The sequence below is a fragment of the Bactrocera dorsalis genome, chromosome 5 (genome assembly GCF_023373825.1).
Source record: "Bactrocera dorsalis isolate Fly_Bdor chromosome 5, ASM2337382v1, whole genome shotgun sequence".
In the NCBI taxonomy this organism is placed as follows: domain Eukaryota; kingdom Metazoa; phylum Arthropoda; class Insecta; order Diptera; family Tephritidae; genus Bactrocera; species Bactrocera dorsalis.
The window spans coordinates 39020637-39036243 of NC_064307.1; the positions used below are offsets into that span (position 1 = coordinate 39020637).

Here is a 15607-nt window from a genome sequence, read left to right on the forward strand (position 1 = left end):
TTGCATTTTTGGCAGACATTTTTACAAAAAAAAATGAAAATTTCTGTGAAAATTTCGTGACATTTTTTTTCAAATACTTGTAATCGAACAAAAATCGTTCAAGTCTTTAAGAATTGTATTTTAATATCGAAAGAATTGTGTCTCAAAAACCTGTATGAAATTCCATGAAGATCGATTGAGTAGTTCTCGAGAAATCTTGCCAATTGACTTCAAAACACACAGTTTTGAGAAAAACACCTTTAAAGGCGGCATTTAGCTTAGCCGAATCTCCGAAACTATTACTCAGATCAACGTGAAAATTTGGGACAATATTCTAAAGGTGTTGTAGAATTGAATAAGATAATAAAAAGTACGATTTTCTGAAACTTATCTAAGCCGTTAAATACATTTTTCATGAATTTTCTTTTTATTGATGCGTTAGCCATGTCATCTGAAGTTTTAATCAGCCGATGCACTTGAAATATGGCCTGAGTATTTGTTAAATCTCTCTCTATCACATTAAGCAACAAAAAATGATAAATTGAAATTTATATTTAAAAAAAAATTCGGCAAAGTTTAAAAATTAGTGAAAAAATCGAGTATTATTTTTGACTAGCTGAAATTTTATGAACTTTTTTTCAGTTTTAAAGCTGCTTGAGATAGCCACAATCATACTTATCAAGAAGCCATCATTGTTTAATTTATCCGTTGATCACAAGGGTGACAGACACACCGTTTTGGCCTTCCACTACTTGAAGGACGCTTTAAACAATGGAAAAAAATTGATGGAATTAATTTTGTGTACCTGCTAAATATAAATGAATAAACGATAAAATATGTTAAGTGAAAATAAAAAATTTTAAGTGAAAATAAAAAATGTTTTTTATCAATTACCAAAAACAGGATCGAAATTCCAGTCTTTAGTCTAGAATACCGCTCAAGGCAGTTGCATTCATAAACAAACATTTTATTGAAGCATGCACTTTTCGTTCATAATACCTATGCACTACCGGCAACAAATTAGTTTAATTTTCGCCCTAACACAGCAATGTGATTTATCTTTTGTTAAAAATGAAGTAGAAAATTCCATTGTGCAAATTGCGCAACGTTGTCAAGCAGTCAATCAAATTTACTGCCGGTAGCATCAAATAGAAAGTCATTGCTTACGCCCTATTGGAATCAAATGAAGAACTGTTGTTACAAAAGCTGCATGCCGTCACACAAAAACACACACACATATACACACACATATACAAGCATGCATTGCTACAAACGAGAAATGCATTATTTGAGAATTGGAAATGACGCTCATAAATATATAGTATACCTTTATCTACATTCCGACTGTCATACATACAGTGGAGCGGTAAAAATTTACGATATCTGAGTGCCAGGATAAACGCACGCATATACAAATCACATGCATTTATATGTAGTTATATAAGTAAAGTGCGACAAATATGTGAATTTGTGTGAATATTTTACATTTCGATAGAAATTCAATTATTGACGCCGGCTTGCGCTAAAAATACACACACAATGCATTTGTGCAAAAAAATTCATAACGGTATTTCAATATACGTCACTTTGTCACTAGGTAACAGCTTGATATATGTATATATATGTATGTGTGCAACTTATAGTTATTCGATATGAATATACAAATGTAATTATCCGCTTGCAGCTGCTGTCGAACTGTCGACTTCAACGCGGCATTTTTATGCAAAAACGGCGGAAGAAATTCTAATTTATCCGCCAATTTTACTTATTTTAGTGCCACTTGCTAACATTAATCATTGCTAATGGATTTTACATAACGAAGATTCATTTTTTATAACAAAATATAAAACGGTAAAATTAAGTAAAAAAAAAAACTTTGATAAATTATGGACTCAAAAAGCGAATGATTGTGGATACAAAAATATAAACGAATAAATTGAAAGTAAAGAAATCACGTAGATACTAGGACAGATTGTAGAACTTCCTCAGGTGATTTAGTGAGTGATGGCCAGATCATACTGAATTTAGGAAGAGAACACTTCTCCAAACTGCTGACTGGCAATGAAAGTATAACACCAGGCGATGGTGAACCTGATCCCGCAATCGATGACGATGAAGCAAGCGTTCCTTCGCTCGACCATAAAGCAGTTCGAACAGCAACTACTCATCTGAAGAACAACAAAGCGGCGGGAGCCGATGGAATGCCCACCGAGCTGTTCAAATACGGCGGCAAAGAAATGATAAGGAACATGCGTCAGCTTCTTTATGATTGGTCGATTGAAATTTCAATGTGTTCCTTCCAACCCACAAAAAGAGAGACCTCACAATCTACGCTAACTACCCCGGGAAAAGACTCCTGAACAACGCATATAAGATTCTATTAAGCGTACTACGTGAAGGATTAAAGCCCACCGTCAACAAGGGGATTGGACCTTATCAGTGAGGCTTTTGATCTGAAAAATCAACAACTGACCAAATATTCACCATGCGCAAAATTTTGGAAAATACAAGAGCAAAGAGTATTGACATACACCACTTCGTCTATTTCAAAGGTGCTTTTTACAGCAGAAAAATAAACTGCCTATGTCAGTATGTCTGAATTTGATATGCCCACAAAACTAATACGGCTGTATAAGCTGACGTTGAGCCATACTAAAAGCTCAGTTAGGATCGGGAAGAACCTCTACCAAAGGAGGTTTCAGACATATCGTGCGACTTCTTCAATCTGCTTCTGGAGAAAATTATTCGATTGCAGAGCTGAATAAAGAAGGCACAATCTTCTATAAATGTGGACAGTCGCTAGTGTACGCCAATGAAATAGATATACTGGCCTCAACAACCGCTTAATTAGTTCTGCTTTTTCCAGACTGGATAAAAAAGCAAAGCAAATGAGTTTGGTAGTGAACGAGAGCAAGACGAAATATCTCCTGTCATCAAACAGACAGACCTTGGTCCTCACTTCACTTTTGACAGTCACTACTTCAAAGTCGTAAATAATTTCGTCTATCTTGGAACCGGCATTCACCAAAACCAACGTCATCCTTGAAATCTAACGCAGAATAACTATTGTCAATAGGTGCTTCTTTGGCCTGAGTAGGCAATTGAGAAGTAAAGTTATTTCTCTTGACGAACAAAGACCATACTCTATAAGTCACTCATTATTCCCTTCTTGCTATATAGCCCAGAGGCAAAGACGATGACAACATCTGATGAGCCGACGTAACGAGTTTTCGGGAGAATATGGCATTCGATGGAAGGATGAGCTGTATGATATATACGATGACGTTCGCATAAGTCAGTGAATTGAGAGGAGCTACGGAGGCAGGTCATGCCAACCATATGGATAAAAACGCTCCAGCTCTGAAAGTATTAGACGATAAAGAGGAAGACCTTTCTTCCGTTGGAGAGATCAGGTAGGGAAGGACCTTGGAATTTCTAATTGGAGCCAAACAGCGAAAAAGAAGAACGACTAACGCTCATGTAGAACCGCATAAGCGGTGTCTACGCCAATAAAGAAGAAGAAAGAAACCACGTAGACACAAGCACTATTTAGTTATTTAAAAGGGTTAGATTAATAGGTCGATCCTTACTGGGACCTCATTTGGACAGCTTAGAACGCCGGACTATTGTATTACCTAATCTACATAATACAAGTAGATCATAAGACCCTTACAAATCGATAAAGCACTTTGAACCTATCACAAATTTGTTAAGACGCCTACTGTCAGTTTCGGTTAAGTCTCATGGTTCACAGTAGATAGGACTACCGTTATTCAACTAGGAGGACTCAAATTATTTCAGTTACTATGCTAGTCCAATAACTTATATGTTTTGGTTTTAGAATAAATTGCCTAAAATGCGGGAGCATGGATATTTTGCAATAATTTCACAATATTTTTTTTAGATACTCAGTAAAGCTTGACGCCTTGGAAGAAAATATTCACGCGTTATTGCTGACATGTGGTATACGGTTCAAATTGCTGCAAAATTATTCGAATTGGTTCTCTTGACTGGAATTTATGCTAGCCAGCCGCTACTGTTACTTACCTGAAATCATTTTTAAAACATACTGGTAAACCCGTATCTTCATATTAGAGTTAAATGCCTCGACATAACATTTAATTATATGTATTTTATTTCTCTTTGAAAATCATGTATTAAGAAACAACCTGTCTAATATACTTTCTGATATTTTAATTCTTTATATTTCTTCCTCGAATCAAAGAATTATTGTACTTACCGGTCCATATTGCTCGAAGTAGCTTTTGACATCCTCCAGTGTTGTGGGCGCGGACAGCCCACCCACAAAAATTTTCTTCGTTCGCGTCACCATCTGTTAAACGAGATGAGAAAAAATACTGTGTAAATATATATGAGATTGTAATGAATATCAGAAAAAAATATTTAAAATAATCTCGTATGTAAAGTCGTTTAAAAATTACAAAAATTAAATTCGCATGAAAGTGTGGAAATGGTTCAATAGTCTCAAATTATAAAAAATGCTAATATCAAAGAACGATGTATACGAATAGAAGTATATATTAGGGATTTGGCGATCAGTGTAACCTGAAAAGGAGCATACAAAAACTTGTGTCCAAATACTCGTTTTTTCCGAAATCGTGGAAATTTCTTTTCAGTATTAGAATACTGGATACCGTGGGGCATATACATGTTGAAAGGTCGTCAAAAACTCCTTGCTGAAAGTACCACGAGGGTACCGATTATTTAGAAGATACCACAATATCAAGTCGAAGTAAAAAGCCGCTACAGCACTTTACACCTGTAAAAGGATGGTAGTGTCGCTAATGGGTATTAATGCCTCCGATAATTCATTTGTTCTACACAGCCACTGTAAGGCCCATTATGACATGCGATATATTGGTATGCTGGTCAATCATGGGAAACAAATTCGCGGATTTTCGTAATCCTATAGAACTGAACTTTAATTCCGTCCCCAATATTTTCTTTCCTCTCAGAGAAAAAGGTGGATGGAATGGAACCAAATAGGCGAGTCATCTTACATCAACTAGACCACTGCAGTGTCTATCAAGTATCCTCACAACAAGGAACATATTTATATATACATATAGCGCCTTTAAAATCACTACAGCTTTTGTTGTGGTTCCTATTTCACCATAAACCTGCAGTGGTTTTAAGGACATAGTAACATTTCTGGTAAATGTAAAGCCAACGAACTAAACAGAGCAAGCACTACCCTACATTTTGACTCCGGAAAGGTAGGAATTTATATGCCTCTGGCTTCTTGCAGCAACTTATTCATTCCCTAACTTGTTTAACAGGATGGCAAAATTGCCACAAATGAAATATGGGCGGCACATTTCGATAATTAAAATCCAAAGAAAATGACATAAGACTACTACATACTAGAAATACTAAATACAGGTAACCGACTAGGAACGCCAGATAATGACTATGGTTTGTAAAACCTGTCAGAAGGTAGAAGAAGAGGAGAAAGATCTTTTACGAGTATGAAAGCATAAAGCTCTGTAGAGAAAAAGAATCGCAACCATTTTGATGATATCTCGAAGATTGCACAGATAACGCTCTTTTTGTACTGATGAACTTCATTTGGAGCACGAGGTGATTCAGAGAGGAGAAAATAGAGTGAGGGGATTTTAAACCCGGTGTTTGCACTTCAAAAAGCCTAAATCCTTCGTCAAACACCTACTCTACCAAACTACACACCCATATCTAGATAAAATATTGTTTTCATAAAGATGGTTTTGGAAATGTTTAAGGTTTTCGTCGAAATACTAGGAGTATATAAGTGTTTTACCTTTGAAGACACTTGTGTCAAAAATATTTTCGTCAAGGAACGATTATTAGACCTTCTATTTAAGAAAAAAGTCTAAACAAAAATACCTCGAGGCTAAGTTATTTTGCTCAGAGAAGTCTCTAAAGGCTCGAAATTACTTTGACTTTTTATTAGCAAACCATTAAATTCTGTTATATATACTGTATACATATGTTCCGCTACACTTATGTACATATATTACATAAGACCTTTAGTTGTCTCTATTTAGGTAGATCTAGTCAGAGTAGACGCGTTCTCCTGACCAAATTGAGCTAGTCAATACAAATGTTCGCCTCACATATAGTATATGGGGAACTGCATTCCAGCACAAAAGATATGTGGAAAAGCCGAAGTTAATAGTTTGGTTACGTGCAGTCAGGGTAGCCTGCGCTTTCCGGACGGTATCACACGAAGCTTTTGGAGTTATTGCGGGTATCATGCCACCAGATATAAAGGCCATAGAGCTCAAATGAATTTTCGACAAACCAAAAAGCACCGGTAATCGACTTACAACTAAAGAGGGAAAGAAGGGAAGACAAAATAGTCGAAAGGAGTGGCAAAAGGGCTGAGGCGAAACGACAAAAGGTAGATGGGCACACGCGCTAATCGGAGACGAGCAAGCGTGAGAACCACGACGGGAGGAATTAGACCGAAACTGGCAATTATTTGACGCAGCTTCTGACTGGACACGACTGTTTTGGAGAGTGTTTACAGAAATATGGTCATGACGATGGGTACGAATGTTTCATTTGTGGATTTTTTCTTTTTATGGAAGATGTCTTTCTTTGTAGTAGATTTTCTTTCCGTACACACGTTATGCAGACGAAAGATAGGAAGTAAAGAAACTCCTGGCAGAGCAGCTGATTCCTGAAAACTTAATACCGCACATAATTCTATTCCATTATTGTAGAACCGGATTCGAGAATACAGCTCGATAGTCCTAATAGAGCTTATAAGGAAAGTGTTGCAAAGAAAGGGGCAGAAACTGATGTTGAAAATTAAGTATAAACATTTTCAGACCGGGAGCAACCATCTACAGTTTCTTGGAATAAAAATGCCTCTAGGCGGTCCAGCAAAGAAAATAACAAGCTATAGAAGACGGAAAACCCTTTAGTTGCACCAAAATGTAACACCCTATGTGCAACATGTGGCGCTGGGATACAAAAAATCTTTTTACTAAGACCGCCCTACTCGAACCCGGCGTCCTTTACAATTTAAAATCTACACACAATTCCCATTTAAATCGGTTTTCGCCTTTACGTACATTTTTGGAGTATTATGTTAGTCCGTTGAGTTGTGTGAAGTGTGAAAAGTCAGAAGCAGTAACAAAATGATCAGAGCAAACTTTCTACAGTTTTAGGGAACAAGCACTCGTACATAGGCACTTTATCACCCGGCACTCAATGTGCGCTCCAAGGCGACACACCAACACACACACACACATACACATTCTATGCTTGCGGTACTATTGAGGGCGTATTTTGCCCGCTGCTGAAGTGCGCCTTGTGCAATGCCAGCAATAAAATTCATGCAATGTCGTAAAATTAAAACACTTCAGTATCTATCTAACGAACGAGCATCGGCAGTCACATTCGCTGTGTGCCGTCCGCCTGCACCAAGGGTGGATGCATTGAAAGGGCTTATTGTAGCGGCATAGATAGATGCTAGAACAGCAGAATCGGAGGCGAATGCAGCAATAACAATGTCAGCAACACCATTTGCAGTAACTTCTCTGCAAACAGTCGGCTAAAATGCGAAAGGATGCGCGTACTCGTGTATGTAACGTACATACAGCATGGGCCGCCCATTTCCACGGACCCGAGTAGACAGTGTCAAGTGCAATTGTTGCTACATGCGGTAGGTAGGCCACCAAAAGCGACCTACGTTTGTGTGTGTGTGTGTGTGTGTGCTTGTATCGGACACAGCTTGCCGCTGGCGTACGAGGCGTTACTGTTGTGTTTACTGTACTTTTGGCACACCGACACAGCCCGCCGGTCCCGTGTACAGCTGAGGGTTGCATGCTGCTAGTGCTGACAGTCAGGCTATATACTTGTATGTCGGTGATGCCATAAAAACGAAGGCCACACACTGTCTGGCTGTTTAGCGAAGATTCCCGTCCGTCCCATTTATGTACGGCTTGGCGCTGTGGCATGGCTTGCTGGCTCTTATTGAAATTGCAGCGTTGTTAAAAAGCGATTTGGTCCAAGCGGGGACAACGTACTTGCACGCCGTTGCACCAAATAGTAAGAACACAAACAACATCAATCGAATGGCAAGCTGGCGTGGCATCATTGTGCAAGTGGCAGCGATGCGCTATCATAACTCATTTCCTCCTTGCTGCAGCACTTTCGTCTTGCTCACTCTCTCTCTCTCTCTCCCCCGGTGTCATACATAAATATACGAGTATGCCGTGCTCCCCCACGAACAGATTGGTTCGGCGCATGTTGCTGCTTGCGCTGTTGTTCCGGCGGAAAATGCGACGTGGCAGCTGGCAAGTAAGTTTCGGGGCGAGGTAACAGTGCATGTAGCAACACATTCCTTGTTGGGGGCAGACGCGTCGCGGCAGCACTGTAGCATTTGAAGATGAATGAGTGCATCGTCCGTTATCTTCTTAATTTCCGAGCGCACAGTCAGCCGGCCGCACCGCTGGGCATCCAAGAAGGTATGCTCAATAAGATTGCAACAACAACAAAGGGAAGCTTGAAGCGCACACATTATTCAATTCAATGTAGCTGTGCTACGTTGTCATAGGTTCCTGGACCCCTCTCTCTCTCTAACTGTACTTGAGTAATTGCACCACCCATTTGGCGTTTGAAATTTCGTCAGAATTTCTGAGCGAAAATTATATTAGTTACAAATTTTAGAAACTCTCCAAAATCATACTTTGAGAATGTCAGTCGTTTCGTTACCTTTTTATACCCTGAATAGGGTATTTTAAGTTTGTCACGTTGTTTGTATCACCCAGCAGGAAGCGTCGGAGACCCTATAAAGTATATATAGTATGTAAATATATAAATGATCAGTATGTTGAGCTGAATCGATTTAGCCATGTTCGTCTGTCTGTCGGTCCGTCTGTCCATCTGTCTGTATACACACGAACTAGACCCTCAGTTTTTAAGATATCGATTCGAAATTTTGCAAACGTCATTTTCTTTTCAAGAAGCTTCTCATTTGTCGGAACTTCCGATATTGGACCACTATAACATATAGCTGCCATACAAACTGAACTATCGGAATCTAGCGCTGGTATGGAAAACTTTCACATTTGACAATGTATCTTCACAATAGTTGGCACAGGTTATTTTCTAAAACAACAATGTTATCTCCGAAGAAATTGTTCAGATCGGTTAACTATAGCATATAACTTCCATATAAACTGAACACATAGTTACTAAAAGAAATGCACCTGTGAAGGGTATATTAGCTTCGGTGCAGCCGAATTTTGCTTGTTTACATACCCATTGAGCCTGAAACTTGCCTATTCTCTGAACAAAATTTGGCACCAAAAGAGGCTATTGAAAAAAGTACCACTAATTGGATAACCCGTTATAACCTTATTGGTGCTAGTGGTAGCTCGAAACTTGAATTTAGTTCAGAAGCTCTATTAACCAGTATAATTCATGTATTTCCATAAGAAGAACCACGAAGTCTCCATCATTTCGATTATTACTGAATTGAAAGCACGAGTATTCGCGCTATTACCACCAAGTTTCTTGGTTTTTACACTTCTGTTCATCGATTATGGAAATAATGCCATCTGGCACCTTCTAAATCTAAGTAAATTCAACTATATTCTTTCAAGATTACATTTCAATAGTCACTTTCGGATGACTTAACGGTCTAGACATGAATTCAAAGAGTTCTCTACGGAGAAGAATTATACCTATTTATATAGACTGTCTCTCTCTCTCTCCGTCTACCAAACGCAGTCAGCATATTCCAAGCAGAATTAAAAGGTGTAGGGATACCTGCGAAGTCAAATTGAATTACTACGGTAGGATACAGAAAGCGACCATATCAACGGATAGCTAGACAGTATTGCTGGCTTTTTGACACCCCAGATTAATTCCAGCCTAGTCAGCTACTGCAGGAAGGCTTTAAGCGCACTGGCAACTCAACTTTATTGTATGCAATATGGGCCCCGTTCGCAGGAACATTTTCAGGAACGAAATATAGACAAGTTGACAAAGCTGGGAGACTCTACAATCTGAATCTAAGGCGAAATTAACACCATGCCCGCTGCGGAAGACCAAACTAGAACTCTATATGTACGCTGAACAAAGATCTCAGAACAGATGGAAATCAATAACAAGCTCCAAGACAGCAAAGCAGCTATGCCCCAAGTATTGCAGGAATAAAATCAAAGACTAATGAAGTAGGTCCAGAAATAGTATATACTGACATGCAGCCACTACTGGGATCACTGGATACGGTATATTGGTATATTAAGTGTGCCATGAAGTTTGGAATATCCAAAAGGCAACGTCGGAGATTCTATAAAAAATATATTTGGTATAAATAAATGATCCTGTAACGAACGTTACGGTTTTTACAGTAGATAAAAATACTTAAGAAAAAATGTGTCTCAAATTTTGTATTTCTAACCAAATTTCGTGTGTGGAATCATTGCGAATGTTAGAAAAGGCTTACGGTGATTCAGTTTCCACAAACCTATGAGTGGTACAAAACCTTCAAAGACGACGCACGACCTACTCAACTGATGAGAGTATTAAAAAATTGAAGAAAGGTGTTTGAAAATGGTCACGCAAGTGTTAAAGAGATGGCAAGAGAGCTCGACGTCCGTCGAGTCCGTTCGAATCATTTTGGTGGATATTTTTGTATAAAACGCGTTCTTTCTCGATTCGTTCCGATAAAGCTGAAGTTTATTCAAAAAGACTACCGTAAACAGGTCTCGTAGGCCATGCTTTAACGTGCTAATTTCGATTCCACATTAATGGAAAGAATTATAACTGCCGATGAGACATGAGACAATCATCGAAATGGAACCCGTTTTCAGTCGATCGAAAAGATAAAACAAACTTCGCTGAATGAGCTCAAAGGCCATCCCAAAAAGTGCTTTTCAAAATGTTTCGAGGACTGGAAAACCCGTTTTAATAAGTGGTATATCTGATGGAGATTACTTCGAGGCCAACAAAATAAATTCAGCAATGAATAATTAAATGTTTTTATTGCCGGGTTACTTTTTTGTCACAATGTATACAGAAATTAGACCCTCAGTTTTTAATTATCACACTGAAGCTTTTCACACGTTCTTGACTCCTCAACAAATTTCTCATTTGACGGACCCACTGATATCGGACCACTATAGCTCATAGTTACCATACAAGCTGAAGACAAGTTCCTATATGGAAAAAACTTTACCATATCTGTGAAGGGTATTATGGCGTCGGTGTAGGTTCTATCGTTATGGATATCTGATATGCGTACCTTCACAAAAGAAATCTAAGTAGAGTACATATATGGAATTTGGAACTTGTAATTTGAGATTCGAAGCGTTACAATTATGTGAGTGTGCCTAGAAACATCAATCTTGTGTTTAAGGTTACATATTCCAAGCGATGGTCTGGGATAATGTGCGTATATTGAATATATTTATATATTACTACATACTTTTTCCTCCAACCAAAGATACACAAATGATGTGCACAAAAGACAAAAAAAAATATGTAAATAAATATCATAGTAATAAGAAGGTTACCGTGGAACTGTAAAAAGATAAAATTCCAATAAAAAAAAAAAACTTATATGAAGGACAAAAACGTACGGAAAATCCATTAACCCTTTCAAATGGAAACGAAGGCATACTCAGCCTCTGTATCAACCCCACCTTCTTGCTGTCGAGCTTGAACATTTTCACTAATCCCATCCCTCATCAAAATCCGACGTAGATGAACAGGAAAAGGACACGTAAAAATCCACACAAGCGCAATTGAAAGGAAGTAATGACTGCCGAAGCAAAGCGAATGCCTGAATTGACGGTGCGGAGCGAGCAACAAATGAAGTTCTAATATATATAATATCAGTAAGAGCGTTCAATCGGGTGCATTGGAGTGAGAAGATATACACAGATCCGTATAAAGAATTCAGCAAATAAATCATTCAATAATGCGCCAGCAATGATGACTACCTTCGAAGCGGCAGGCGATGCTGCGTGAATGGCGAAGTCAGCGCTGCTCCAACTCCGGCGCTAGTACTCGTACCATAACCAAACTGTTTGCACCGTTATTATTAGTAGTTTATAAAGCATGCCACTACCAACAACAAACAAAACATCTTCGATGAATTGGGTTTGCGCATATTCATATGTAAATATGCTTTATTGAATTCCTTTTATATTTGCTGACGCCTACCCTAACCTCACAAATTCAGAAAGAAGTACAAGTATGTTACTGGCGTTGAATCCTTTCGCTACATTCCATATCTTCCACGAAACATGCATTCCTTTATACATACATAAGCATAGATATTACATTTCATCCATTTTCGCTGGTTATCCCGAATGTATGCTCGTTTTACTCGTATGCTAATATCATCGAAAGCGCAGTTACATATGTATGTGTGGGCCAACGGCAACTGGCCCAAATATTAGATATGCAAGCCAACATACTTACACACTTACGTAATTGATGCTTTTTGATTAGTTACTATAACAAAAACAAATTTAAGGCATCACTTCGTTGTGGGTCGTTCGGCACGGGTCATTTTCATATCCCATTCGCATACCATTCTGGCTGTACTAAATGAATTTGGTTTGCCTTTCTGAAAAAATGAGCCTAAATTTAGCTTAAGAACAGCGATTTAAATGCTTAGAATGCAATAATTATGTACTAGGGTTGCTTTTATATTTCGATATTAGAGCGTAAAAACAAATTCAATTTTCGAAAATTGTTTTATTGTTTTTCAAAAGAGTCTTCATGAAGTTCTATACACCTTTGCATGCGTTTGAATCAATTGGTGTAGTACTTTTGTCATTCTGACTGAGGTATCTCCAAAATATGCGAGATAAACGATTCAACCGCCTCATCAGGTGTGAAAAAACGTTGAACTCTTAGTTGATTTTTCACGTACGGAAATAAAAAGAAGTCATTCGATACCAAGTCAGGACTATACGGTGGATGACTCAACTAAGTTTTGTTTTCAATGCTGAAAAAGGCCGTCTTTTCAGTCGATGTGTGAGAGCTCGCTTTCTCCTACTGAAGAGTGATCCGTCCTTGGCGGTTGATCCGTTCCGGTTACTTAAACCCAACTGCCGTGGGAAGTACTCAGAATTTACTGCTATGAGTTCTTCTAGTGATATGGTTGCGACAAGTCAAGTCTTTCCAAAAAAACAGGCAATCCATTTGTTTGTAAGTGTTTCGTGAGCGAACATCTTTCGTTGGATTCAGCTTATCTTGAAACACCCATACAGTCGAATGCTGTTTACTTTCGAGCTCAAACGTGTAAATCCACGATTTGTCATCTGTCATGATTTCATAGACGTGGCTGTGTTATCTGCTGTTAGCAATACCAAAAGCTCCGTCATCGATAAGAGACCTCTCCGAGCCGTTCTATACCAAGCGAGGTTTCAGACAAGTTAATTCTCTATCGTGCAACTTCTTCAATCTACTGCCGGAGAAAATAATTCGAGCTGCAGAGCTGAATGGAAAAGATACAATCTTCAGTTCTACAAGACGGTATAACGGCTGGCGTTTATCGATAACATCGATATCAGTGACCATAAAAACCACGCTGTTAGTTCTGCTTTTTCCAGACTGAACAAGGAAGCAACGCAAATGGGTCTGGCAGTGAACGAGGGCAAGACGAAATATCTCCGGTCAGCAAACAAACAGTCGTCGCAGTCGCGACTTGGCTCCCGCGTCACTGTTGACAGCCATAACTTCGAAGTCGTAGATAATTTCGTCTATCTTGCAACCAGCATTTACACCAACAACAACATCAGCCTCGAAATCCAACGCAGAATAACTCTTGCAAACAGGTGATATTTCGGATTAAGTAGTCAATTGAGAACTTTCGATAAACAAAGACCAAACTCTAAAAGTCACTTATCATTCCCGCCTTGCCATATGCTGCAGAGGCATGAACGATGACAAGAACTGATGATTCGGCATTACGAGTTTGTGTGAGAAAGGTTCTGCAAAAGATGTATGGTCCTTTGCGCATCGGCAACGGCGGAAACCGCAGTTGATGGAAGGATAAGCTGTATGAGATGTATGAAAACATTAACATAATCCAGCGAATTAAGGGACCGCGACTACGCTGGCTAAGTCATGTCGTCCGAATGGATGAAAGCACTCCAGCTCTGAAAGTATTCGATGCAGTACCCGTCGGGGGAAGCAGAGGAAGACAAGGTGGGAACGAACCAGGTGGGGACGGATCTAGCTACACTTGGAACCAATTGGACAATAGGGCTGCCAAATCGCAAAATATAAAATACAACCCACGTACTAGGTACCAAATACTACCCAATACATGTGGAGTGTGAGCGCATAGTCACCCAGCTGCTTCACAGTCACATTTTATAAATTACATAGTGGCATCAAATACATATAAATCAAGTAATGCTGAATCGCAGTGAATTACTGACTTTACTTTCTTAATTGCATTTAAACCTATTACACCGCATCTCGATCTGGCTACAAAACCCTTTAATACTTCAGCACTGAGCAGCAGCTACATATTTTACACTAACACCATTTGCTAACTACCAGTACACTAAGTAATATATACGCACGCACATAGCCTTAATGAAAACCCAATTTTAAGATGAGACATTTAACTAAAGTGCCAGGCGGCAGGCGCTCACTGCACGTGCCGTTATGCCTGCCCGCAGAGCTGTGTGGGGCTCAGCATGAGCGACCGGTCAGATTGGGTCCACAAATCAAAACCGCTTGTTTGTCAAATATACACACACAGCCCTACAAACAGCCGCACATATTTATAAAACGGAGCAAGGGATAGTGCGTGTGTGTATGTGTTTGTGTGTGCTTAAAATCCCGTCTCTGCCGAAGCGGCGTGTTCGGTCTTATCCTCTTGGACGTGTTTGCATTTGTGGTCAAAGTTTTATTGTTACATGTAAGGAGATTTGTCACACTTAACGTAACTGGGTAACAATTCAAGGATGCTAAGAGCACACAGCCGCACACTGGCAACGCTTGTGTACACAGTTATTTAGGCCAAAACAAAACAAACAAACACACACGAAAAACATGCAAATGATGTTTTGAAAACTACACTTTAAAACAGCGCTGAGGATTTCAACAAGCTTGTTTCTCGAAGCTGCAATCTTTGGGGTCGCTGCATGCTTTGGTCAAATCACAGTTGTTTACTTTCCACCAAATTATTCTGGGTGGACTGAGCATAAATCCAAGCACTCTCAGGGTTTCTTTATAGACTTGATTCCAATCTAATATAAACACAAAATACTGTCCAAAAACACTGATGTTGATGAGAGAGCAAAACGGCAGCTGGACTAGAGTGTAAGAATGTGACAACCATACTAAGCAGAGTCCATGTCTATTCGGTATTCTACGCTAGTATATATAACGATGTTATGCGCTGGCTTTGGGACCCATCACGAAGAAACCACATCCAATGAAAAAGAAACAACAGCCTCGAACGTAAGACTCCACTTTTCCAATTTCCAATGACGACCACAGAAAACGTAATAAGGACTGGGGTTTAGAGACATGCACCTGGAAAGTCCGGTCACTAAATTGGGAAGGTGCTGAGGCCCAGCTGGTTGATGTTCGTGTAAAGGTAAAGACTGACAACCGCCGCTCAAGAAATGCGATG

General features: G+C 39.2%; 1 protein-coding gene across 7 annotated transcripts in view; it reads right to left on the bottom strand.

Moving 5' to 3' along the window:
* Positions 1–15607, bottom strand: part of LOC105225304 (RNA-binding protein Musashi homolog Rbp6) — a 467402-nt gene that overhangs the window by 190557 nt on the left and 261238 nt on the right. For all 7 annotated transcript variants that reach the window (XR_007423004.1, XM_049458420.1, XM_049458419.1 and 4 more), the window contains one exon: positions 4220–4312. Coding sequence is in view for 6 of the 7 variants with exons in the window: in XM_049458420.1 (XP_049314377.1) it covers positions 4220–4312 (93 nt within the window). In the remaining variant the exon portion in view is untranslated. The remainder of the gene's footprint in view (positions 1–4219; positions 4313–15607) is intronic.